General features: G+C 44.5%; 2 protein-coding genes across 6 annotated transcripts in view; one reads left to right on the forward strand and one right to left on the reverse strand.

The window, feature by feature from the left end:
* The window catches only part of nrg1 (neuregulin 1), a 37,394-nt gene extending 24,529 nt beyond the window's left edge, over positions 1 to 12,865 (forward strand). For 2 of the 5 annotated variants that reach the window (XM_030084849.1, XM_030084851.1), the window contains exons 5-8: positions 5,130 to 5,232; positions 5,868 to 6,021; positions 6,101 to 6,222; positions 10,226 to 12,865. In XM_030084849.1, the coding sequence (XP_029940709.1) occupies positions 5,130 to 5,232; positions 5,868 to 6,021; positions 6,101 to 6,222; positions 10,226 to 10,832 (986 nt within the window). In that variant the 3' untranslated portion in view covers positions 10,833 to 12,865. The remainder of the gene's footprint in view (positions 1 to 5,129; positions 5,233 to 5,867; positions 6,022 to 6,100; positions 6,223 to 10,225) is intronic. The other 3 variants (XM_030084850.1, XM_030084852.1, XM_030084853.1) reach the window with 3 other exon arrangements.
* A 7,997-nt stretch (positions 12,866 to 20,862) lies between these two features.
* On the reverse strand, positions 20,863 to 23,729 carry LOC115382397 (tripartite motif-containing protein 16-like). The gene has a single exon (XM_030084110.1). It carries the CDS (start codon positions 23,398 to 23,400, stop codon positions 21,706 to 21,708), a length of 1,695 nt encoding a protein of 564 aa, XP_029939970.1. The 5' UTR covers positions 23,401 to 23,729; the 3' UTR covers positions 20,863 to 21,705.
* Positions 23,730 to 27,721: the final 3,992 nt, after the last annotated feature.

A 27,721-nucleotide genomic window follows, 5' to 3' on the forward strand; every position in this document is an offset into this window, starting at 1 on the left:
AGTTTGCATCCATGTCCCGCTAGCTCTCGGCCTCCTGGACACGGATCACAGCAGGCCACCCATTCTCCTGAAAGCATGCATCAGTGCATCAGGCTTCCAGTAGATGGTGGGAGATAATCTCAGCTACTTGATTTCAGCACCATGCTGACTGAATTCAGCAATGTAGTTGTAATGTTTCTGTCCTTTGGCTGTTTATCATTTAAATACAGTGAAGAAAACAATATCACCGAAAGAGCAAGCAGTGGAGAGGAAAGAGGTTTTCTGCTGTCACAGGACAGAATAGAGATTTTTGACTCCACTGTAAGAGATCATCCAGGAATATGCAAAGAGAAGAGAAAGCACTGAGTAAAGGAGAGCGACACAAAGGTATTGATATGAACAGTGACACAGGAAGTGATGGAGAGTGGAGAAATGACCACCGGTGTAAAACTAAAGCGAGGTGACCTGAGGTAGCAGCGACACAGTGACTCCTCTCGTGATAATGTGAAGAGAAAGTTCCCAAACTTTCTGTTTTTAACAGGATGCACCAGGATGCACCACGTAGCAGCACTGGAGGGAAAAGATCCTGAACTGAATTCTCGACTCAAGGACCTCACTGTTTCTCACTCCTCACGCTGTTTACAGCAAAATCTGAGGCTGCAGAGAGAAGAAAGCTTTACTTTAAAATCACAGTGGATGTGAATGTAGTCTCGGATTTTTGCATCAACGGACTGCACACTGCCGTTGTGTGTGTTTTGGATATTTATATTGACTGTGTGAAACTGGTATTTAGCTTCTGTTTAAATCTCACATTTAACTTTATTGAAACACTAATTTCAGAACTGAGTTTGAATTATTATTTATTTAACCAGAATTATCGGTCAGTCAGTTGCAGGTTTTCTCAGAACAATCTGTCTGTCGACAGCTCAAACCTGTAGCATGTTCCCAACTGTAATTTTATATTCGGGCGGTGCAAACATCTTTTGCCGCAGTGGAAACACAGGAAGTCCAGCATTCAGCCAATTATTAATAATTCACATGAAGGAAATTGAACTGAGAAAAACTGTGATGTGAGATAAAACTGCAGCTTTCCCTGGGTTTTAAGACATAACCGCAGACGAAACAGCTCTGATTATTATAAATCCGTCCCCTGACTCTGCTGCTGTACTGTAGCCTCCTCCTGGAGAAAGAATCAGACGTTAAACTGAGCGGACGGCTGCTCTGTTCTCTGACGGCAGATTTGAGATACCCCTCCTTTAATGAAATGTCTTTATGTGTATGCTGTGTTCCTGTTTGACAGTGTGTCCCCTCCTCACCCCGACTATCTTCTTAAAAGTGCATGTGAGAATGTGAACATTACCGCCTCTGAAAAACAAATCCCCCTCTCTTCCCCTCCCCTTGTTTTGGTCACCTCTGCACTGACAGAACATCTTGGGATTGAATTTATGGGTATGGATCATTCCTTCCTCCCGGTTTGCAGATGTAAAGCTCAAAGCTCTGTCCTCCTATTATTTAGCAGCACTTCACACATGAATCTGCTTCTGACGATTCCACGTCTGTGTGACGCATCTGCAAACTAACCCACGTCCCACGCCGCCACAGTGAAGAGAGGCTGGCAGTTCTCATGCATGCCTTCATTCCTTCTTGCATTTTCTGTTGCACCCCTTGCTCAGCATGTTGCTGAAGACCGCCGTCAGTGTCCTCGTCCGTCCACCGCCCGTCCACCGCCCGTCCATCGCCCGCCCTCCGCCCGTCCACCACCCGCCCTCCGCCTCCTGTCTCTGGATCTCTGTTATCTCACTGCACTGAAGGCAGGATGTTTGCTTTCTCTGTGACCATAAAATAAATGGATTAGGATCTATTGTGCTGAAAAGGTGTTCCTGTCTCCTATTAACCTTGAGGAGAGACAAGAACCTGTCACACTTAAAGTCCTTTACAGCTTTAACACAACTAATTGTTGTGATTTTGTAAGAGTCCAGCCATAACTGTTTCATACCTCAGACTACAATCGATGACAGCAGGAGGCAATTTCAGTGAAACAAAGGTGAAGAGAAAAACACTCATAAAGTATGTGTTTAGGTAGTGCAATAGAAAAATATACATTTTAGCATAATTTCTAAAATTGGTACATAATCATCAGTTAATAAAAGATAGAGTGCTCAGTGGAACAGGTCACAGGTCAGCACAGGGCTGAATTCTACTGCAAATCCAGACAACATTCACTGATTGACTTTAAATAATATCCTGGGAATGTAACAGGAAGTCAAACCACGAGGAAAACTGTGTAGGTTCAGGAAGAACATCAAACTCATGAAGGAAAGTCTTCGCCAGAATCTAAAATATGTGTTCAATCTGTGAAGTGGATCAATAATCAATACATTATCAATGTTATCAGTGTTTGCAATCAATCATCACAACATTTAGACAAAGATACTGGTCATAAAAATGTTTTATCAGTGATTTTATAAATCTCAGAAGGAGTTTGCTGTGCTAAATTTGATTTCCTCGTTGTAAAAAACAGAAGATTTGATGCATTTGATTCAGTGAAAGCCATCCAGAAGACCAATTACTGAGTTCAAATCAGCACATTTGCAAAAATATGGAAAGTTATTTTGTCCTTTTGTTTCTTTATTTATTTATACCACACATTTTGAAAGGTTTTTCTGTTTGAACAATTTGCTGCACTAATACACAACAATAATAATGATAATACGCTCTACTCCTCTGTTTGAGCCATCTAAAGAGAGTTCTTCTTTAAGAGCTTTAAAAACCCGACTCTCCCCCTGAGAGCCCTCATTGCTCGTCTCCAGCAGCTCCATGAAGCCCCTTCACACCTGCTGAGCCTGCGACATCTAACGCTTGTCATTTGACACCAGCCTCACCGGCTTGCTGGCTGCCGTTTTGCCCTGAGTGTATTGAGTGTGGAGCAGGTGGGGGTGTGTGTCTGGTCCAGACTGTGAGTGAAAGAACCAGCTTTTCATTCCTACAATCCTCGCTCCAAAGCAGTGACGATACAAAACGAAACCTGCAAATAAACAGAGAATCATTCAGACCTCATGTTCAAAATCCAGTAGAAGGAAGACAGCATTTCAAATGATAAAGTCTCGATTTCATTCAGTCTAATTCACACGTCGCTGATGGTGAACCACCAGCAACGTATCTAAGACACATGAACCAGGACTGATCTGCTTTGTTTTGTTCAAACAGTCAAGAAAAGATCAGATATGGGTCGTGTGTGTGAACGAGTGTCGGACTGGGTCCACCTTTACTTTCAGTATGAACGCAAACTGAACCAAACTCGAATGAACCCATACAGACTGAACACAACGGGATGAGTTAGCATTCTTGATTTGATTTGAGGTTGTTTTCATTCTCCATTATAATAACAAGCGAGGAGGAGTGAATTCAGAAGAGGAGGAAACCAGGCAATAACCCCTGAATGACCCCTGGATGACCCCTATGACTCTCACCATTTCCCATTTAAAGATCTACCTGTAAGATACCGAGACGAAGTTTTTCAAAGGCATCATGTATAGAAAACCCACCAATTCCACATGAGCCTGAGAGACTGTGGAAATGAAAAACTCCTCTTTAACAGGAAGAAACCTGCAGAACCAGAACCAGAACCAGAACCAGAACCAGAACCAGAGGAGGAGACTTTCTGCTGTTCTGGTTACAGAGAGGGAAAAAGGAGGCAGAGAGCAGCAAAGCAGACATAAATCCAGTCACTGCAGACATGATGGAGTCAGAAGATTCAGACCGGGAGGGAGGTTATAGTGAAACATGGCGACAGAGAAAGGAAAGAAGTCCTAACCTGTGGCAGCATCACTAGAAAATGGCATAAATAATGCAGATGCTGATCCCCAGCAGTAAATTCTATTATAGAACCATATCTGTGTTTCAGTTCTATAGATTCTCAACATCCTTTACTGTGCATACAGAGATTGAGGCTGTGATCATGAATTATTTAAACATTGTGCTTTCATTAAGCTCGAATAGTTTACAAAATATCACAAAAAACAAAACGTAACTGTTAGAATATAAAGATTGCTGGATAGAACTAGACTCAGGCTCACATATTGATCTACCAGAAGACTTGTTCAACCCTCCGATGGTTCCAATCTGAGGCACACTACGTGACTACATCACTGAAGTCCACTAGCCCCATTTGTAAGGTCCATTATCCCCTTGGTGAGGTCTACTACCCCGTTGATAAGGTCCTCCACCCCCATGGTGAAGTCCACCCCGCTTTTGGTAATGTCTACTACCCCCTTGATAAGGTGTACTTCCCCCTTGTTGAGGTCCACTACCTCCTTGATTAGGTCCACTACCCCCTTGGTAAGGTCCACTACCCCCTTGGTAAGGTCTAATACCCGATTGTTGAGGTCCACTACCTCCTTGGTAAGGTCTACTACACCCTTGGTAAGGTCCACTACCCCTTTGGTAAGGTCTAGTACCCCCTTGGTGACATCCACTACCCTCCTGGTGAAGTCCACTCCCTTTAGTAATGTCTACTAGCCCCTTGGTAATGTCTGCTACCCCCTTGTTGAGGTCCACTACCTCTTTGTTAAGGTCCACTACCCCCTTGGTAATGTCTGCTACCCCCTTGTTGAGGTCTATGACCCGTTTGTTGAGGCCCACGACCCCTTTCTAGAACCAACAGCAGATGTGTGAAAGTGTCCATTTCTGCGCCGTTGCATTGCATCTTTAGCTTCACTTTAATATCCTGGAAAACCAGCACGTCTGGGAAGGTGAAATTAGCCTTACTGGAGGCCATTTAGAAGATAGAAAAGTTGAGAACCTGTGTACTATGGTGTTTGACCAAAGGAGAGAAAGTCCTTTTATCTTCCCTTGATATAGCACACTCCTCACCTAATAACCGATTCATATACTGACAAAAACAAACCACAGGAGGCAAAGTGTTGCCTAACTCTGGAAAACAGAGAAAAATCCAAATCAAACAGCTATAGTGACCCTGCTTGACCCAGCCTAAAGTCTCCCACAGGTAACTACTTTCATTACACTGTCTGACTGGAGGCTACGTCTGAAGTGTGAAGTTCTTCTTCCTCTCTGGCTTTTTCACTGGACTGGTCTTTGTGTCTGTGTTTGTGTGACCTGAAGTTTGACCGAATGGTTGTCCTCTTTTTCAGAAGCTGAGGAGCTGTATCAGAAACGTATTTTAACAATATCAGGAATCTGCATTGCACTCCTAGTCGTTGGAATCATGTGTGTGGTTGCCTACTGCAAAACAAAGTAATTAATGTCACGTTTTCATTTTTCACATAAAGGCACTCTACCTGCTTTTCTTCCGTAGTTTAGTGCCAAATACTGCACCAAAATCCCCATATCTAGTGCGTTCCCAGAGCCAAAGAAAATATCCTCATAAGACATAATTAAATAAAAGTGTAAATCCTGGAAGAGAAGAGGAATGACATGTATAATGCTAATGTTAATCTGGCTCCAGCTGAGAGAAAAACATTCAATTTGTCTTTCTTCAGCACAAATTATAATACTTCTTCATGTGCTATCCCAGAAAAAAGAGCATTATAATATAAATGGTTGAATATGTATGAAAAATATTCCTGATTTCAGATGCTGGAGGTTTAAAAGAATTGGTTTGTGTTTGAAGATCTGGCATCATGATTAAAGATCAGAGCCAAATGCAATGATGTGAGGAAGGTTTGGGGATTTTGTAGTGCTATTGGACACTTTAACAACATGGAGAACTGTATATTACTCTCATCTCTACGTTTTCAAATCTGTTAGTTACTGTTACACTCAGTCAGTGTGAAATTTGGCTTAAATGGAACTTAAGGAGCTGAACTCTGACATGTTGCTGAGGCACGATCAGGACTGCTTCACATTCCAGCCTGTTTCTCCACAAACAGGAAGCAGGGAAGGAAACTCCGTGACCGTCTGAGGCAGAGCGTGAGGAAGAAGAGGAACAGCAACACCAAGTCTGGCGCTGGCTCCAAGCCTGCAAGCTCTGCCGCAGGACGTCAGATTTCCAACCTGCCCCTCCAGGATCTGCAGCTTATCAATGTAAGGCGCCGCCGGTCGGGGCGGAGCACCAGGCGCCGGACGCCGGCTCACAGCGGCGCTGATCCTCTGCTTGTTTCAGCAGTGTAACGGGACGGCCACGCAGCATGCAGCCGAGAGGGAAACCGAGACAACCTTCTCCACAAGCAAATATGCCTTATCTGCAAATGAAGCCACCACATTCACCCACGTCTCCACCCAGAGGTAAGAACGGACCTCCAGTCACTGCAGCAGGCTGAGTCTGAACCCACTGACAGCAGCGTCTCCGTCCTCCCGCTGACTTTCACACATTCAGTCTACCGTTCAGAGGTTTCTGGAGAAGCATTTATAGTTCCTGACTGTGTTCTTGGTCGACTCTGAAGAGAAGCTCATCTTCTCATCTTCAGTGTGACTTCCACCTCCTCGGTCTCCACGGTCGTTTTGGACGAGATGTTGGACCCGGTGGTGTGTTGATGGCCGCTGTCACTGGTGTGTGTGTTTATGTGTGTGTATGTGTGTGACTGTGGCTTTACCAGCAGCTGCAGCTGAAGGTCGCAGACTGGACGCCAGCTGAGACGTGGCTCTGTGTCGTGGTGAGGCGGAGTGCTCATGATGTCCTCTGCCTTGCTCACCGGCTGCTCATTTGATGAAAGCACCTCAGCTTTCAGGAGAAAAGCTGCTGTTCTCAGGAAGAGTCTAATCAGCTGACTTCAGTTTGCTGTTCTCCTTTAAAGATACTTTCTGTGCCTCAGATGTTGACTCTGTGGCGGATCTCAGATGGTAGATTTAGTGATGGGAGGGTGAAGACACACAGCTATAGAACAAAGGCAGTTATGGTTTGTTTGGTGGATCTTTGACAAAAAGCAAGATTTAATAGAGCGTTTTACAGTTTGGCTTTTCAAAGTGTGGGGGCCTCGGTAAATGTTACACGGTGCTTTGCACTTCAGTATGAGTAAAATGACATGAAATACTTCTTTATATAGAATGAATCAAATGTTTGCTGATGACAAAGCAACACAGAGCATTTAGAGAGGTGTGTGTGTGTGTGTGTGTATGTGTGTGTGTGTGTGTGTGTTACTGAGCAGTGATGCAGTTCAGACACTAAGTAAGAATTTAAGCATGAATCAAGTTTTAAAACAACTTTCAGTCCCTCTTGAAAACACCTGGGAAAAAACCTGAACACAACATTTACAAATAGATAATTCACATTATTCCAAAGTGTTTTTTAACCTGTCAGAATTCAAACAACCCTCCTAAAGGAGTGTTTGAAGGCTGAAAGCTGCGGTGGAGGGTTGAACTATAAGCATCTGTCATTGCTTCTGCTCGGCATGAGTCCTGATCCTGAAGGACTGCCGTCGATTCTCCACAAACCAGCCGCCCAGAACGTCACGGTGACGCCTGACAGTCCTGTTCCTGTACTGTGCGGAGCTGCTGCAGAGGTTTAGTGATGTGTTAGTGCTGCTAGTCATAAGAAAGCTGAACGACAACCACAGAGAAACCGAGCTGTGGCCTTCACAGTGACAGTGTGTCTCCTCTGGGAGTGTCGAACAAAAGAACTCCAAACCGGCCCGGTCGGCGACACTGATGATGGAGCTGCTGCCACATGAAGCCAGGCTCCAGACTAGCAGGTTAAAACCCTCGAGGTGTGTGCCTGATTGTCTAAATGCCCCTCCCTGTCTCTGCAGCTGGAGTAATGACTGGAGCACCAGTGTGCTGTCTGACACTGAGTCTGTGTCGGTGAGCTCACCGGCGGAGAGCGGCCGCCGAGCCGCCCGGGGTCGTCTGAATGCCACCGCTGGCACCAGTGACCTCAGTGCTCAGTGCCGAGACACGCCCAGCTCCGACAGGGACTTGCCTTAACCTTCAAGGTAACTAAACTATCAATCTCCAGTTCGGTTTGCAGACAGAGAATCTTCACATGAAATTATCCTGAAATGGATTGAAATGTCGTAGATCCCTCCTCCACTTCACTTTTAGACTCCATTTATTTCCTCTGATCAGGATTTCCTCAAATGGGGAGAATGTCAGGAGAAGGCGTCTCCCCTAAACCTCCCTTTCTCCTTTTTTTTTCTGCTGCGACACCGAGAGACATCCAGACTCTTTCAAATAAAACTTTCCATGATTTTCAGTTGACGAGGAACACTGAATGGTATTTATGGCTTTCTTTATGGCGCCGGTTGGCTCATGAGGTTGAAATATGGCTCTGGAAGCGGCAGACGGGGGGTGAAACGGGGAATGAGGCAATGCGGCTCGGCTCTTCATCCCCGCTGCCGGACTCTGAGTCTGATGCTTCGTTGTCCACGAGGGTCAGATGTCCTAACCGACCAGTCCACACATCACTACAGCTTCTGTCTCGCCTTTTGAACACACAGAGAACACTGGGGGACTCGACGTTAAGCCAGATCCAGGTTGGAGCTGTAAGTCAGCTTCTGTGAGATATTGAAAACTCTCCAGCATACAGATATTTTACAGCTGTAAAGCATCCGTTTTCTGTTTGTTCTGTTTGACATTTATTCAGAAAAGGAGTGTTGATCATCATTAACTATGATTTGCATGAACAATGACAAATGAGGCAATTATCAATTTAATATTTCATAAAAAGGTGAGAGTATTAGAGGAGATTGGTCCTTATGAATGAATGAAATATTATAAATTCTTTCAACTAACCAGCAAAGTTCCTGCAGTCCTTCCTACACGTAGCTTTAGCTGAAAGTTAGTTTAAATTACTGCACAAGAAGACTTGTGAAAGTAGTGAGTGCATCTTCAGTTAGTGCTGCACTGATTGTGTTATTGCTGTGACACATTAGCAAAGCAAGGAGAGAGAGAGAGAAGTAGAACCATCAACTCTACTGATAAGTTCTGATCCCTTTTACATCCAGAGCGTCGGACTGAGAGCAGCCGCTGGACTGGCTTCAGGTCGTCTCCCATAAGACACACACCAGCCACGTCCAACTGGGTCAAGGCTTCAGAACTGTGCCAAGAAAGCAGAGTGTGAGCAGCATATTTAGAGGAGCAGCTGCAGTCGTGGCTTTAAAGGACACTGGCTGGATGTAAACCTTCAACGGTTCAGAAAAACACACTGAGCCCATTTTACCTGCTGTGGATGAAGGTTAGAATGGATGGATGGATGGATGGATGAATGGATGGATGAATGGATGGATGGATGGATGGATGGATGGATGGATGGATGAATGGATGGATGGATGGATGGATGGATGGATGTTTGGGTGGGTGGATGGATGGATGGATCAAGAGATGGATGGGTAGATGGATGATGGATGGATGGATGGATGGATGGATGGATCAAGAAATCGATGGGTAGATGGATAGATGGATGGATGGATGGATGGATGGATGGATCAAGAGATGGATGGGTAGATGGATGATGGATAGATGGATGGATGGATGGATGGATGGATGGATGGATGGATGGATCAAGAAATCTATGGGTAGATGGATGATGGATAGATGGATGGATGGAGGGATGGATGGATGGATGGATGGATGGATGGATGGATGGATGGATGGATGGATCAAGAGATGGATGGGTAGATGGATGATGGATAGATGGATGGATGGATGGATGGATGGATGGATGGATGGATCAAGAGATGGATGGGTAGATGGATGATGGATAGATGGATGGATGGAGGGATGGATGGATGGATGGATGGATGGATGGATGGATGGATGGATGGATGAATGGATGGATGGATCAAGAGATCGATGGGTAGATGGATGATGAATAGATGGATGGATGATGGGTAAATGGATTGATGGGTGGATGGATGGATCAAGAGATGGATGGATGGATGGATGGACTGATGAATGGATGGATGGACAGATGGATGGATGCTGATTTCATCTCCACCATCGACGGTTTTCACGTCTCTGGCAGAAGCAGGGAACGACCCTTGATAAACCTCATGGTCTGTTTGGCAGCAGCACGTCGGCAGTGTGCTCCGTGAGAAGATGGATGTTTTCTTTGTGTTTGTTGTGTTAGAGTTTGTGTGTTTGTGGTCTGAAGGTACATCAGATCACATTTTCTAACCCGGTCACGCAAAGACACGAGCTGCTGAACAGCTGACTGTAGTTTACAGTGTGCTCCACTTTGTTCTTCATTAAATCAATAAAAAACATTTGAACTGATCAGATATTTGAGGACTCTGAAGACTTCGGCTCGCAGGCGGGTGATGAAAGTCTTTCTCTTGCTTTTGTGTTTGTGTAGGTTTGCGTCTCCTGTGACAACGATGACCCGGCTCTCCGGGGAGTCCCGGACCTCTCTCACCACTCCCGGCTCGCCGCCGTCGGAGATGTCGGCCCCCCTGTCCAGCCTGGCCGTCTCCGTGCCCTCCGTGGCCCTGAGCCCCTCCGGGGAGGAGGAGCGCCCCCTGCTGCTGTCCAGCGCTCGCCGGACACACGGGCCTTCGGGCCGAGACGACCAGAAGAGGAGCTCCGCCCACTACAACCATGGCCACGAGGCGCACAGCCTTCCCCCGAGCCCGCGGCTCGCCTCGCAGACCCTAGACTGCCCGGGCGTCGGCGACGCCGGCCGCACCTTCTCGGCCTCGCCCCAGGAGCCGCTCGGCGGAACAAACGGTGTGAGCGACGGCGGCGGCCGAGCGATGGCCGACCACGTGCTGCACTACATGGAGTCCGGAGCTCAGGCGGAGGAGGCTCCGGGGGATCGCACGCCCTTCCTCACCATGGAGAGCACCGCCGCCCTCCTGCTCAGGGCCAGGGACAGCAGCAGGACTAACCCGGCGGCGCCCGGCGCCGACCTGCAGGGCAAGCCGGCCAAGGCCACCATCAAACAAGATCCAGATGCTGTGTGAAAAGAAAGGAAATAGATGAAAAAAAGAGAGAAAAAATCCTTTATGTTGAGGGGAAAAAAAGAAATAATCACTATTAAACCTTTATTTTCTATAAATGATTTGCTGCATAAAGACTTTCAAGGACAAATGAAAAAAAGAAACTTTTATTTTAGTGACGTAGTGAATAAAGAGTTTTCTAAAAAAACGAAAAACAAAACAAACAGAATACAAAAAAGAAAGAAAACATGTAGAAAAGTGGTCATGTCCTGTGGGTGAAGTGCCATACACTCGTATGTTGCTGCAGTTCACGATATATTTCAATGCAGAAAAATATCAACGGTGCCTTTCTGTTCAGTGTGTTTCGGGGAAGTGTGACGCTGCAAACTGGACCGTGTTTCCCCGTTCTAACCTTCCAGTTAACACTCGCAGCGAACTCGCTGGCTGCTTTTCCAGACGTCCTGCGGGCCGAAGCATGTTCCGCTCAGAGAGACCGAGACTCCTCCCACACACACACTGCTGACCCTCACCGCCCAGAGCCTCTGCAGCCAGACACCGCCTTCGCTTGACGCGAGGTGAAGGTTTTCCACACCGCCAGATGATCCGTCCCACCGAGTAGATCCCATCCCTCTGAGATCAGTCAGCGCCGCTCCGTCACCTCTGTGCTTGACATTCTCCTGTATTTATTTATTTTTTTCTCACACTGGGTTGTTACCTCCATGTTTGAAGCTCTCCGGCGTTGAGGGTGTGCGGCGCTGCTGTGGTTCAGTTCCGCACTGAGCAGCAGACTCTTCATGTTTCCCCTCAGTTCATATCTGTGCCGGGTACGAAGGGACTCGGCCAGCCTGTTTCCCCCCAAAGACATGACTACTAGTGCGAAGACCAGCAATTAACTCTATGATTGTATATTTACCTCCAAAAAAATGTACTTGGATGAAAGTCTAATATACACAGAAATGAATGCCTTCCAGAGAAAACCAAATGTGAAAAAGGTGTGGAGGCAGTTCAGACTTTTAGTTTCGTGTATTTTAGGAGTGTTGTGCAGACAGTAGACACTCACTGCTCGGCCACAGAGCTTCAGAACAGCAGGAAGCACCTATCCAAATTAAAATAATCACCACAATAAGAGCATTGCATTTTATCGCATACTGATTCCAACAGGCGAGAACAACAAAAGTTGGATTTTTTCTAAACAGTAAAGTCCTGCATTCAGTCAGAAAAGGCTTCCTGGCTCTGAGCTGCTTCTGAAAACTCTCAGAGGAAAGAACAAAGACAGGCAGGAAATTGCATTAACAGTTTTTCTAATAATTTTTCCAGTGAAGCAATGCATCATGGGAAACACATGTCAGGAAGATGCACAGCATAAACAGTTTATTCAGATCTCACCTTCAGTGTGTGAAAACTGCAGCATCCGAGCAGAGCTTCACTCTTCAGGGCTTTTCTGCAGTGGAAATGCTTCTTTCCTCCAGATGAAGGTGGGCTCATCTCAGAGTTGTTCTCAGACAGCCTTAAGACTTCACCTTCACCCTCACCTTCACCCTCACCTTCACCCTCACCCTCACCCTCACCTTCACCTTCACCCTCACCTTCACCCTCACCCTCACCGTCCCCCCATGCAGAACTGGCAGGAATGCACTGGTTACACGCCACAGCGACTGCCTGAGGGCTGCAGCTCTTCGATCGCACCTCAGGCACATGGGAGCCACTGTTGTTTTGTTCTGGAAATGCAGCTTGTCGCCTCCTCCTGAGAATGTATGTGCTTGTTTTCATGGGCCACAGCTTGTGTTGAATTGTATGTGTGCTTTGAAATGACAGAACCTGCTGATATGAGCAAAGTTTATGAACGCCTGCCAAAGACTGTCACTTGGAAACTCTTGAAAAAAAAAATACTGATTCATGCAAAATAATTCAAATAAGCAACTACTGGCTCTGCAATAGATCATAGTTTCTTTAGATGTGCGTATTTAGACTCAGCGGTTGGCCGAGCTTAAGAAGAATGACGACAGACTCATTAGTGTTTTTAATGGAGGCTATACTTCTGTACTTTACATTTAGATTAAGATTATTATTTATTCGGTTCTTCATAGGATAATATATGCATTTATATTTAAGAAAGTTAATTTAAAAAGATGTAAGAACTATACAGCCGTTTGATCCACATGGCCATCAGTACTCACCAGAAAATGACTCCTTGCACATGTTGCCACTTGTATGCTCAGCATCACTCACCAAGCATCGCTTTTAGGACTCCAGATTCTGTAAATACACCATGAAAGCTATGGGCGCCGTGGTTTCTCATTGAATATGAGACCGGTTCTTCTGTATTTTGTGCCTCAGAGTATCAAAATATTTCTGATGAGAACGCATCGTTTGAGTTGTTCTGTCGAACCACTGAGGAAAAGATGAAACTGAGTCATGTGCAGCTGTAACGATAATAAACCTTTCACCTTTGATCTTACTAAATGCTCCGTGTGTGTTCTAATAACGCCGCTGTCCTTTAGTTGGTAGATTTTGTAAATATGTCTTTTTAGAACATGTCTGTCGTTTTAAGAGAGTGAATTTGTCCTTTTGTGAACAGTTTTATCAGGAGCCCCTCAGCTACTGATCACACCTCCACTTGGCTCATCATTTCATATAAAATCAGCAACACTAAATATCTTTTTGAGTTGAAGTTGTGGGCAGAGAGCACATGTGAGGAAAGTTTCTGCATCAGTGACAAAAGGTGAGAAAGTGAAATATTCAGGCCAGTTTGAAAAGACCTGTGAAAATTCAGATCAATAATGACAGTTGTAGCTTTAAGTGACATGTAGTGAAGGGGAGCACTGACCTTTGACATTTCATTTTTGGGGTCTAAGACAATCACTTCTGTCTTATCTGGATTGAGCTGGAGAGAATTCTGGCACATCCACTCATTGATTAGATGATCAGCACACTTCCTCATGTGATGAAATATAAGGTTGTGTGTCGTCTGCATCGGTGAGACAGGAGTGACATCCATCATCTGAGCAAGGGCCAGCGTCTACATACTGAACAGAAGTGGTCTGAGAACAGAGCCTTGAGGAACTCCGCATGTGATCTCAGACTCATAATTACTGGAGCCTCCAGTCCGTCCAGCAGCAAGTCCTGATCATCTGACCAAATGCAGCGCTGAGACGGAGCAGGAGCTAGAGGGTGTCGGAGGCCTTACTATTCACAGGTATGTCTTAATGGACAACAGTTCATAGGAACTGATGTAACTAAAGCTCTACGACTGCTTCATGAATATGTAAAATTCCCGTAGTAAAACAGTGAAGTTACAACGACACGCTGGTGTGAGTTACTACACAATTTCTTATTGATCTAGCTATCTTGAACATGGTGAACAAACATAACTGAAGTCTGAGCATCCTGCTCCTCCACTCTCAATACCACTTCTATTTCATATCACAGTGATTCCCCTACTTCAGGGGTTTTGAACCATGTGCCCAAAGAGCCCCTACCCAGCACGTTCTAGCTCGTTCCCTGCTTCAGACACACACTTCACACATCTGCTCTCGTTACTGGGCTCTGCTCGGTGCTTGATGATGAAATCATTACGCTCAGGAGTGTTGAAGCAGGGAGAGAGCGAGAACATGCTGGGTAGGTTCTCTGTAGGATCACGGTTGGAGAACCCTGTCCGACATCAAATCTTTGAATTTTAATAAACACCTTGTATTTTAAACACCTGGATCTTATCTTTTTTTTTAATCTGGTGAAAAAACATTCTATGATATTATATGTCAAACTGAAAGATTTATGGCCCCGAATAAACCCCTCCCCTTGCCATTTGTCCACCATTTGTCCACCGTTTGTCCACCGCGCATTTGTCCATCCTCCCCCACCCCCCAAACTTCCTCCCTTCTGAGGTCTTTTGAAGTTTTTACGACGGGTTAGGTGTTGACACATCTGAAGGGATGAGTAGGAGCCAGACAGATGGTTAGAGGGGGGTGAATTTATATTGTACCGAGAGATGGCGGAGAAGCGTGTCATGAAGAGATTATATTACAAGCTGAGTCATCCTGGTAGTTTCGGCGGGCTTCATAAAGCGGTTCAAGATGAGACGGGAAAGAAAGTCAGGGTGGAAGATGTGAAAGACTTTTTATCATCTCAAGACACCTATACTCTGCATAAACCGGCTCGGGTACATTTTCCAAGCACCAGAGTTTTTGTTACAAGACCTCTCAAACAATTTCAGGCAGACCTTTGCGATATGCGGGCGTTAGCTGATGAAAATGATGGGTATAGTTATTTACTCACGGTCATAGACGTTTTATCCAAATTAGCGTACGTGCGAGCTTTGAGAAAGAAGACCGCGGCTGAGGTGGTGTCTGCCTTTGAATCCGTCTTTCGCGAGAGCCAGACGCCTGAAAAACTACAAACTGATGCGGGAAGAGAATTTTTCAACAAAAGTTTTGAGATTCCGATGAGGAAACACAACATCATACATTTTGCAACAGCCAGTGATCTAAAAGCCTGCGTGGTTGAAAGATTTAACCGAACGTTAAAGACTAGAATTTTACTGCTAAGAACATGCGTCGGTACGTGGAAGTCCTGCCAGACTTAGTAAAAAGCTATAATAACACTCACCACAGCAGTGTAAAAACGCGTCCGGCTGATGTGACTAAGGGCCTTCAAGTGTTTCACAATCTGTACGGTACGCCTACACCACCAGACAAGAGAAAACAAAATAAAGGCAGGATTTAAGGTGGGCGATGTTGTCAGAATATCCAAGTTGCGAGGGGTCTTCGATAAAAAATACGAACAGAGATTCATGAACAAAATATTTACGGTGTCAGAATGCATTCCACGTACTCCGCGTATATAAACTCAAAGATTATGACGGCGAAGCTATCGAAGGTTCATTCTATGAGCCGGAGCTGCAGAAAGTGAAAAAAAGACTCATTAACATTTAACTCATTAACATTTTTCAATCATACAGTTTTCAAACAGTCTGGGTTAGATATTACATTTTACTACAAACAGATACGTCTGGATGTCTGTAGCACTTTAGATGGTTATATGACCTTTTTAAAAGCTCTCCAGAGGTAAACCTAAAAATTATGATCCAAACAAGAAACTCAGGTTTCGTCTTAACATAGAAAGCAGATAATCAAAAGTGTTACTATTTGTGACCTGAAGATAACCAAATTTGCTCCTAACTTGAAAATTTAAGTTACTGCTCTCAAAACTTTGAAACATGTAGTGTCCTTTGTGATAAGCATCGTGAAATTTTCTGATATTTCCCAATTAACGTGATCACTGGAAAACCTTCACATCCACCCAAATTCTAATAAATAGATATAAAAAACTCAAAAGAAGGGAAGGTTTTTGAAAAGTGTATAAAATACAAAAAGTATAAATGAATAATAAAATCATTAAAAGACAGTCTCATTCTAAAATATTCAAAATAAAGCCACACAAACTTAATCAGGAAGCGTAGACACAGCCTTCAATAAAATCAGAATATCTGGTTAACAGTTTTTATAAACTCAAATTCAATTTTCTGTATAAGAGACAATAATGATGTTGTCGATGTACGCCAAACAAAACCGAGTCAGCAGGTAATGTCAGCTTTGAAAGCTGCTGTCTCACAGCTGCAGCGTAGACAGTTGGACTGTCCAAAAAAAAAAACAACCCATCGTTAATCTTGTAAAGCGATATTGTTGGTCACAGAAGGTGAAACTAAACAAACCCAATGTATTCCTGTGTACAGCAGAACACAAATACACAACTGTGTCCCATTTCGCTCTGGCTGCTATTGATACTAAAATAGCCTTAACATCTGGTACAACCAGAGTTAAAGGAATGACGCTGACATTTATTTTTTTTCCTCGGGTCCTGTGCAAATCTGTACTTCTTTGTTCCTGGTTTCAAAAATGGGGTTTTTTGGTGTGTTGTTTGGAGACACACATGGCACTCCTCGTTTCAGCAATGTTTGAACCACTGGTCTGACCCCCAGTTCTTTTTCCTTTGATAAGGGCTACTGTTTAACTCAAACAGGATATTTCGCATAGTTAATTGTTGCTTGATAAGGCTCCACAGCCAGCAATCCTACATGATTTGCGATTACAGATTTTCTTCTCCTTTCTAACAAATCCACAGAAACATTACCAAAGAACAAAATATGACAACCCCTTGTAAGAGCAGCATTTATATAAGAACGAAGAAAGAACAAAATAAAGTACTTAGATTAAGAAACAAATATAAACATCAGCTCTACATTAGCTTTTTCTTTTGTTCCTGTAGCAATTTCTTTTCTGAACAGTCTCAACCAGTTGCACAAGAAAAGAGAATATCAGCTCAATATACATTTTCTCACTCTTTTTCTACTCTGACAGAGGAAACATTTGCACTCACCTCGTTTATGTTGTATTTAGATCCCGGACGAGCCCCCAAACTGTTGTGGAATTTTTGGTGAATCAGAGCAAAAGATGACGAGTCAAGGTGTTGACGCTGCACAGGGAGGATTTATTGAGGATTGCAGAGGAAGCACACACAAATCAGCTGATTGAGAGCAAGGCTGTTGCTCCGGGGAGAATCCAACCCGACTCTGGCATGACTTCCGGCCACGCCATCTCGTATAGCTAGATCTCACGAGACTAGCAGACGCTGTTTCCAAGTGACTTCAGATAAAACAGAGCGGCCTTCACACTGTGTTCCTGAATACTTTGAAAACAAAGCATTATTCCATATCACACACCAATAAACCCCATTTTTGAAACCAGGAACAAAGAAGTACAGATTTGCACAGGACCCGAGGGAAAAAAAAAAAATGTCAGCGTCATTCCTTTAACTCTGGTTGTACCAGATGTTAAGGCTATTTTAGTATCAATAGCACCCAGAGCGAAATGGTACCCAGTTGTGTATTTGTGTTCTGCTGTACACAGGAATACATTGGATTTGTTTAGTTTCACCTTCTGTGACCAACAATATCGCTTTACAAGATTAACGATGGGTTGTTTTTTTTTTTGGACAGTCCAACTGTCTACGCTGCAGCTGTGAGACAGCAGCTTTCAAAGCTGACATTACCTGCTGACTCGGTTTTGTTTGGCGTACATCGACAACATCATTATTGTCTCTTATACAGAAAATTGAATTTGAGTTTATAAAAACTGTTAACCAGATATTCTGATTTTATTGAAGGCTGTGTCTACGCTTCCTGATTAAGTTTGTGTGGCTTTATTTTGAATATTTTAGAATGAGACTGTCTTTGAATGATTTTATTATTCATTTATACTTTTTGTATTTTATACACTTTTTAAAAACCTTCCCTTCTTTTGAGAAAATTTCACGATGCTTATCACAAAGGACATGTTTCAAAGTTTTGAGAGCAGTAACTTAAAATTTCAAGTTAGGAGCAAATTTGGTTATCTTCAGGTCACAAATAGTAACACTTTTGATTATCTGCTTTCTATGTTAAGATGAAACCTGAGTTTCTTGTTTGGATCATAATTTTTAGGTTTACCTCTGGAGAGCTTTTAAAAAGGTCATATAACCATCTAAAGTGCTACAGACATCCAGACGTATCTGTTTGTAGTAAAATGTAATATCTAACCCAGACTGTTTGAAAATTGTATTATTGAAAAATGTTAAAGAGTTAAATGTTAATGAGTCTTTTTTTCACTTTCTGCAGCTCCGGCTCATAGAATGAACCTTCGATAGCTTCGCCGTCATAATCTTTGAGTTTATATACGTGGAGTACGCGGAATGCATTCTGACACCGTAAATACTTCGTTCATGAACCTCTGTTCGTATTTTTATCGAAGACCCCTCGCAACTTGGATATTCTGACAACATCGCCCACCTTAAATCCTGCCTTTATTTTTGTTTTCTCTTGTCTCGTGGTGTAGGCGTACCGTACAGATTGTGAAACACTTGAAGGCCCTTAGTCACATCAGCCGGGCGCATTTTTACACTGCTGTGGTGAGTGTTGTTATAGCTTTTTACTAAGTCTGGCAGGACTTCCACGTACCGACGCATGTTCTTAGCAGTAAAATTCTAGTCTTTAACGTTCGGTTAAATCTTTCAACCACGCAGGCTTTTAGATCACTGGCTGTTGCAAAATGTATGATGTTGTGTTTCCTCATCGGAATCTCAAAACTTTTGTTGAAAAATTCTCTTCCCGCATCAGTTTGTAGTTTTTCAGGCATCTGGCTCTCGTGAAAGACGGATTCAAAGGCAGACACCACCTCAGCCGCGGTCTTCTTTCTCAAAGCTCGCACGTACGCTAATTTGGAAAAACAACGTCTATGACTGTGAGTAGATAACTATACCCATCATTTTCATCAGCTCACGCCCGCATATCGCAAAGGTCTGCCTGAAATTGTTTGAGAGGTCTTGTAACAAAAACTCTGGTGCTTGGAAAATGTACCCGAGCCGGTTTATGCAGAGTATAGGTGTCTTGAGATGATAAAACGTCTTTCACATCTTCCACCCTAACTTTCTTTCCCGTCTCATCTTGAACCGCTTTATGAAGCCGCTCCACCCCGCCGAAACTACCAGGATGACTCGGCTTGTAATATAACCTCTTCATGACACTCTTCTCCGCCATCTTTAAGTACAATATAAATTCACCCCCCTCTGTCTGTCTGTCTGTCATCCCTTCAGATGTGTCAACACCTGACCCCTCATAAAAACTTCAAAAGACCTCAGAAGGGAGGAAGTTTGGGGGGGGGGGGGGGGGAATGGACAAATGCGCGATGGACAAACGATGGACAAATCGTGGACAAATGGCGAGGGTCGGAAGTAGGGGAGGGGTTTATTGGGGGCCATAAATCTTTCAGTTTGACATATAATATCATAGAATGTTTTTTTCTGGTGCGTGAGTTCCATTCTTTTGCTTCCTTGTCTTGATTGTTCCATAACTGGATCTCTTCCACCAGAACATGACGCTCCCTCATGTTGGTTTTCTCTGCTCCTTTTAGCTTAGAGGTACTTTACTTTCTCTTTTTTCAAACCTGTTCTCAACATTGATAGATGAGGTTTCTTTCTGAGTTTCATATATAGTTTGCAGCGGACTATGATCTGCTATATCATGAAATTTCACATAATCTGTTCCCTGTGAAGCCTCCAGACCCCAGGTGGTCTGGGACCGGCCCATCATGTTCCCCGAGAAGCAGAACTTCCTCATCACCTGAAGTCTGCACAAAAATGCTGAAATCTTTATTGCTCACTGCAGCATTCTGATGATTTTAATAATTGTTCACTGTTCTAAATGCACTTTTTATTAGCTCCAATTTATATATTTTTTATTTCCTTTGGCCTCATGTATCAGCAGTGCCACGCAAATAAACTTGCTTTGTCTTGTAGATTTATCTTACATTACTGTTGCTGTCACTGATGCTACATTTTATAATGTGAGACAATTATCAAGCTTTTAAAACAAGAGACAAACAAACTTTTTTTTATTGTGGAAAACATTGAAAAAAAAATGACTGTTTTCACTCAAAAATGTCGATTACAAGAGCTTGTAATATGTGTAACCACAGGTTGCTTTCAAACTCATTTCTCACAATAGGTTACGTTTTATGTACACATCAACAGTTTGGCTGTTTTTCTTTGTAGGTAAAAAGTGCAAAGTTGTTTGAACCAACATGCACCCTCGCAGTAGTTTGCATGATTTGCAGACACTCAGATTGTTGCTCTTTGGAAAGTCAGCCCAGAGGGTCTTCCTTTAGGGGACAGCAGGAAACAGAAACACGACAAGTTGCATCAAATCTACTAAAATGTAGCTTTAGCAATTAAAAGAAACAAAAAACAAACAAACATTTTTTGATTGACTTCATCCATCCGTCCATTTTCAACTTCTTATCCATGTCCGGGACCGGGTCGCAGTGTAAGCAGGGACGCCCAGACTTCCTGTCCCCCAGACTCTTCCTCCAGCTCTTCCGGGAGGATCCCAAGGCGTTCCCAGACCAGCCAAGAGACAGTTTCTCCAGCGTGTCCTGGGTCTTCCTCAGGGTCTCCTCCCGGTGGAATATGCCTGGAACTCCTCCCCAGGGAGGCTCCATCCTAAACAGATGCTGAGCCTCCTCAGCTGGTTCCTCTGGATGTGGAGGAGTAGCGGCTCTAGTCCGAGCTCCTCCCTGGTGACGTAGAAGGCTGACTGGTAAATTGAGAGCTTCTCCTTTGGGCTCAGCTCCTTCTTCACCACAACAGACCAACACGACTGCATCTTACAACAAGATGGCAGTAACTTACAGCCAGCAACGTGGACCAGACTCCTGCTTCGGTAGTACAGAGACTGGACGGACCTTAGCAAGGGGCCCCGGATTCCGTACTCTTAAAGCACCCCCGACAAGGCACCCCAAGGGACACGGTCAAATGCCTTCTCCAAGTCCACAAAACACATATGAACTGGTCAGGCGAACTCTCACGGACCCTGGAGCACCCTATGGAGGGTCTAGAGCTGGTCCAGTGTTCCTCAACCAGGACAAAAACTTCATTGTTCCTCCTGGATCCGAGGTTCGACTATCGGTCAACTCCTCCTCTCCAGTACCCTGGAATAGACTTTCCCAGGGAGGCTGAGGAGTGTGATCCCCCTCTGGTCTCCCTTTTTAAAAAGGGGGACCACCACCCCGGTCTGCCAGTCCAGAGACACCGTCTCCGACTGCCACGTGATGCTTTCATGTCATGTGAAAAATGTTCGCAATCCATCTTCCTTCTGCTTCTCACAAAGCAAGCCATGTGTGAAGCAACATTCTGAATTCCTTCCATGGATCAGCTGCAGTTTATTTAATCGTTTTCTTCCATCTTTAACAATCAGCATAAAGTGTCTCGGCCTCAGAAGAGATAAGGAATATTCTCTTACAGTCAGTCCTCCACATGCTGTCAGAAAACCAATAGAAGAGGACAGTCCCGTTTCTCTTCCTACAACAGTTCAGTTGAGCTGACACAACTCAGCGGTGGACCCTGAGCCCTGGAAGTAGTACGCCCTGAGTCCAGCATGGAGGGGCTCAGAGAAGGTGGTCTGGACCCTGTGGAGCAGCGTCATGGTGCACTCTGGTGTACTCACAGAGACTCTGTAGAAGGACAGAATACCCTCCTGGTGGTCCAGGTACACTCCTACTCTGGAAGTCCAAGGTGACAAGAAGGACTGACATGTTTTGTCATGGAAGAATTGGTAGTCACCATACGAACACAGCAAGGCCCAAGACCTGTCATTATTTCCAAATTCACTGTCGTCTCCTTTTCTGCTTATACTCTGGTATGCCACTGCAACGTAAATGCCAAAGTCACTCCACTCCACCTCCCAGTAATGACGTCCAGTCAGACCCTCTGCACTCAGAACCTGAGATCTGCTCATGAATCTGTCAGGGTGGCTGGGGTACGTCTGTCTTCTACTCACGTATGTCGCCCTCCGGTTCCCGTCAGAGAGTATCAGCTGCTTGTTTACTGAGTTGGGATCCAAAGAGATCTGGGAGAAAAACTGTAGGAATTCAGCTCTGGTCTGTGGCTCTGCTCGGGGCAGGAGAACCTCCACTTCGTTCAGCGTCTGAGAGATTTTGGGCCATTCCTCAGAAAACACACTCTGCAGTGTGGAACTCGCGCTTGACACGGCGGTGGTGAAGTTATCAAAGTAGCGCAGTGGACGGGGTTTCGGGCGGGACAACTGTGTGCTTTCGCTGATTTCTGACAGTAGAGGGAACAAACGCAGGAACTGGTTGTGGTCTTGGTTGCCAGAGAGCTGCTCCAGCTTGGTGCTTTTCCATTTCAGCTCGGTGATTTCATCCTTCAGCTTCAGGAGAAAGTCTTTGACTCGGTTCACCTCAGCTGTCTGCTGGGACCGGATCTGCTCTCTGGTATCAGACTGCTTTTCCTTGATGAGATGGATCAGCTCATTGAAGATCTTTTCACTGTCTTCTTCCGCTTTATCGGCAGAAAGATTGATGGCTTTTATCTCCTTCAGAAGTATCATCATGTCTTCCCCTCTCTCCTGGATTTGCTCTTGGATTCTGTCACAGCTTGGCTTCAGCTCTTTCTGCTTCTCCATCCTTTCCCCCTCAGCTGAAACCACTTCGTGCTCTTTGTGTTGATCAAAGAAGCACAGAGAGCAGATACACTCCTGATCGCTGCGGCAGAAAATCGTCATCACCTCCTTGTGGTGAGGACAGATGTTCTCCTCAATGTTCTTGGACGGGTTGACCAGCTTGTGCGTCTTTAATGCAGCTACTTGGTGGTGAGGCTGGAGGTGCTGCTCACAGAAAGACACCAGACACTTCAGACAGGACTTCACAGCCTTCAGCTTCCTTCCAGAGCAGTAATCACAGGCCACGTCTTCAGCTCCAGCAAAGCTGGGATCACCTGGGGCACCTTGGACCGCTTTCTCCTCCAGTTCCTCCATCAAATCTGCCAAGATGGTGTTTTTCAGCAGAGCAGGCCTGGGTGCGAAGTGCTGTCTGCACTGGGGACAGCTGTGCAATCCCTTCTCGTCCTCTTTATCCCAGTGAAGTCTAATGCAGTCCATGCAGTAGCTGTGTCCACAGGGAATGGTAGCAGGGTCCCGCAGTACATCCAGACAGATTGCACAGCAGATCCTCGCCCGGTCGAACTGTGGTACGCTTTTTTCTGCCATGTTTACTCCTGGATGAGGTGTTAGAGAATGATCGTGAATACCATACAGCCTCACAGATAAACAGAGGAGGAGCCTGAAAAAGGAAGAACCTGTTCAAGTCAGAGATGACTTAGGGAGGTCATGGAAAGTTGCATGTTCTCTGGATGGCTGAGTGGGTTTAATCCAACGTCACTCCAGTGTCTGCTCGATCTGTCCAGAGATCCTGTTCCATATGTGCTTGTTGCCTTGAAGTAAAAAAATGTAAAAAATCTCCATATTCAATTTATCCTTGAGAGAATCCACCGTGCTGCTTTCCGCACACTGAACACAGTAAAACAGTGACTTCTGAGTTTCCTGCATTGAGGATGATGTACCAAACTGCAGCAGAGAGCAGGAATGTGGTGGAAGAAGCCGTTCAGTCAGATTTTCCTGTTTGGTCACTAAAGTAGACTTCAGAGGCATTGCAGGTTACGATAGGAAGATACAGCACAAGTACTGTTTCCTATATCTGTACTGGCTTGTTTTTTCGTGACACTCCAGTTATTTTCCACTGGAATGATACCTGACAACAATTCAGATGAAGATCACCACAGACTAATCAAGGAAATGACAGACAAAGGTCATCAGAGGGATCTCGTCCTTCTGTCACGTCATGATGGTGGTGCTCGGTCCAACACCTCCACGCTGAGCAGGTTGACCCTTATGGCCACCAGGAACACCCTTCCAAGTGATCTCTGTAATCCAGTGCTACGGCAGTGGGTGGGATTGGTTCAGCAGTCAGTAAACTTCAAAACTCATGGAGCCATTTGGACCCGTTTCCCATTGAAAAAGGAAACTGAGCATTTTATCAGACTGGATCTGATTACAGCCATATGATCTAGCAGGTGGCGCTCTGACCAGCAGCCAGAGCACCACTGATTCAGGAGAAGGCCTTATCAACAGATTTATTCAATATTTCAAGAGGCTGGTCAACTTTCAGGTCACTATCAAACACAGAATACATTTAGTTATTGTCATTATGAACACAGGGATGGATTTAAGCCGACCCTCGAAGGCTTCTTAATTTGTCACATTTCTCAAGATTAGTTATGTAGGACTAGATGTTGTTATCCCTCAGTAGATACCTATGGCACCGATGAGACACTGTGGCAGGCAAATGAGTGACAGCATCCTTTGGGTTGTCAAATGGGCGCCCTCCTTCTTAGGTGTTTCGCTGACAAGCCCACGACACCTCCAGAGGGTTCAGCTGTGAGTCCCAGCGTCTCAGGTTCACCCCCATCAGCCATCAGACATTTGGAGGCCCAGGTCAAGTCCGTCCTCTTGCTCCATAGCCACTGACTCCCCTTCCCAGCAGCCCTGGAGAGGTCACTGACAGCCTGCCTGTGAGCCTTACCCCGCACTCCATCTCCCTAAGTAGCCTAGATGTTGACGTGGCTACGAAGCCTCTGCAGCCTACTTCCACTGTCCGTACTTTCACACCTTGTTCACACCTGCTTTGTTCTTTGGCGTCTGCTGCGAGATCGGAATACCTCAGCAACTTCCGCTCATAGGCCTCCTCCACTGCACTCTCCCAGGGTATTATAAGCTCAATAATATAAGCGAGCTTATGCGAGGATGACCACAGAACGAGGTCTGGACGCAGATTGGTGGACGCAATCTCCAGTGGAAAGCAAAATTTTTTGTCCAGGTCTGCCAGCAACATCCAGTCCCGTGCCTTACCCAGCTGCCCACTGTCAGCTGAACTGGTATTGCAGCTTGTTTGACCCTCCCGGACAAAGAATGTTGGTTGCTGATGTGATGGTGGCTGAGGAAGGGCGTTCGTTCTTGTGCGTTGGTTTTCCAGTACTGCTGCAAGACACCTTAGCACCTGATTGTCAAGGATAATGACTGTGTCAATGTCCAGGTCCTGAATGTGACTCTTGACAGGTTTACTGAATAAAATACTCCTCATGGAGTGAAGCTCAGAGGGCAGCGACGTAGAAAGAGGCAACTATTGGACATTGTCTGTCACTCGAGCTGCAACATCAGCTGGAAATGACCTTTGGTCCTTTTCCCTGACACCACAGGGGTCTGAACTCTGACAGGAGAGTTAAGAAAATACAGAGCTGCATTACGGGTGAAATTAACAGCTTTTTATTATTATTTTCTTTGTCCACCTGTGTGAACACATGACAAAACAAAAAACTTCAATTAGAAAAACCACAACGATTAACGAGTAGAAATATGAAAGATGATAAATAAATTTTTTCTTTGCGTTCATTTGATTCATATTAAACACACTGTGACAGGAAGAGCTTTATATTGTAATTTCTTAACATTTTGGATCGGTGGTTTGCATCGTGATTATTTTAATGAAAAAAATTTACCCTAGATTTAAAACGTTTGAAAAACAGATCTAGTCTAGATCCATCTCGTCAGAGATTGAACGCCATTCAACATCAAACTTTAGCTGTGTCTCCATCTAGTGGACATGATGAAGAACTACAGCTATCAGGTATAGATGAATATGTGATCCTCCTTCAGTCCTGCTGTATCTGGGAGTGTGTTGACTTTGAGTTCCTCCACAAACAGCCTGATATCTCCTGAGAGCAGGGTTTTAACCCTGGTGGTCTTTAAAGGCTTGGTGCTGATCTTCACTTTACTCATGTTCCACCACTTGAAGAGCAGAAACCAGGGTAACAGTGAATACAGTCCTGTTTGAGAGGAGACACATGGAGAAAGACAGAAACAGAAGAAGAAGAAAATAAGAAAAAGAGAAAGAGAGAGAAGAGCAGGAGGAAGAAGAGGAGGAGAAAGCACGGTGCACAGTGATTAGCGTTCTTGAATCAGAGCAAGAAGGTCCTGGGTTCAGTGGGATGGGTGGGCAGGGTTGGGAGGGTTTCTTTAAAAATGTATTTGCTGCAATTCCAAGTTAGTTAGCTTAATAGTTTTAGTCGTCATAGTTTTACTTTTAGTAGTTTTCTTCATCAGCAAACATAAAAATAAAGAAAACGAAAAAAAGACAAAAACAATGTGTCGTCCGCTCAGTCTATTAACTCTTACACACAGCAAACAAAACACCAAATGTGTGTATTATGGATACATGTTGAACTCTGTGTGCTCAGCTCTGGTTAAATCAGCTGGATTCAGGTCTTTAGGGTCTTGATTGCTCGTCTTCAGAAGCGGCTTCACCACCGCTGTTTTAAAGGCAGTGGGGAAGACACCTGTCTGAAGAGAGCAGTTCATGATATTTAAAAACTGCTCGTCAAAGAAACGAAGAAAAGATTTTGAAAGTGGTGGGAATGGGATCTAAAAGGCAGGTTGTTGGTTTTACTTTGGAGAAAACTGGACCAAGAGTCCTTCATCAGCCAGGTCTAAACTCTCCAGCATGAACAGCAGCTCAGCTGTGTTCTCTGATAGAACCTGTTGGGGTGAAAAACTGGACCTGATGTCCAGTGTTGTCACTAACGCGCTACTAATTAAAGCGTTATCTGATTACTTTCTTTCAGTAACGAGCAATCTAACACGTTCTTTTTTCCAAACCAGTAATCTGTTTCTCTTGCATTTGGGAGTGAGGTCGCATGTCACGTTTTCCCAGGGGAGGACAAAACGCTGGGTCACGTATATTAAAGGTGTAATACAGGATTTTCTCGAAAAGACGAAGCCAAACGTCTGTTACTGACTTTTTGAAAAACGCGCATGCGCCAGACCATCCGCAGTGCTCTCCTGCTTCTCCCAGGAAACGCCTATCAATGTCGGAAGCGCGACCCATCTTCTCTGGGCGTGCACGGCTCTGTTTACAGTTTCAGCGATCGGCCTCGATCATAAAGCTTATGTAGCCAGGTCATGCAATGACTGGACTGGACACAATATAAATTTTATGTGGGACTTTATTCCCCGACTGAGTTAACAGCATTAGACTCAGCATTTATGTGACAGGATTGAGGTTGGTAGTTCGCAGTAGAAGCAGAAATGCTGTGAAACAAAATCAATACGTACAAATATGGTAGTGATATAGACAACAGTACTAGCTCTCCCTCCTAAACAGAGACAACACAGATATAATACATCAGAAGGAGTTTCTTCAAACAAAAATATTCACCAATTTCAGTAAATGCATGAAATTGAACTTTATAAACAACACAAACTTTACAGTACAACCATATTAACATGCCTTCAAACATAGTTCACACACAAAATATAAACTTAATTCCACTCCTGTGGTTGACCTGTGCATGAACACACACACACACCTGGAACACAGCGAATCTCCCCTCTGAATTCACAGAACACAATTGAAAACCATTATACTCAGAGTATACAGAACAAATGATATTAACTTCATACACTGATAAAGATCAGT

The sequence above is a fragment of the Salarias fasciatus genome (genome assembly GCF_902148845.1).
Source record: "Salarias fasciatus chromosome 7 unlocalized genomic scaffold, fSalaFa1.1 super_scaffold_4, whole genome shotgun sequence".
Classification (NCBI taxonomy): domain Eukaryota; kingdom Metazoa; phylum Chordata; class Actinopteri; order Blenniiformes; family Blenniidae; genus Salarias; species Salarias fasciatus.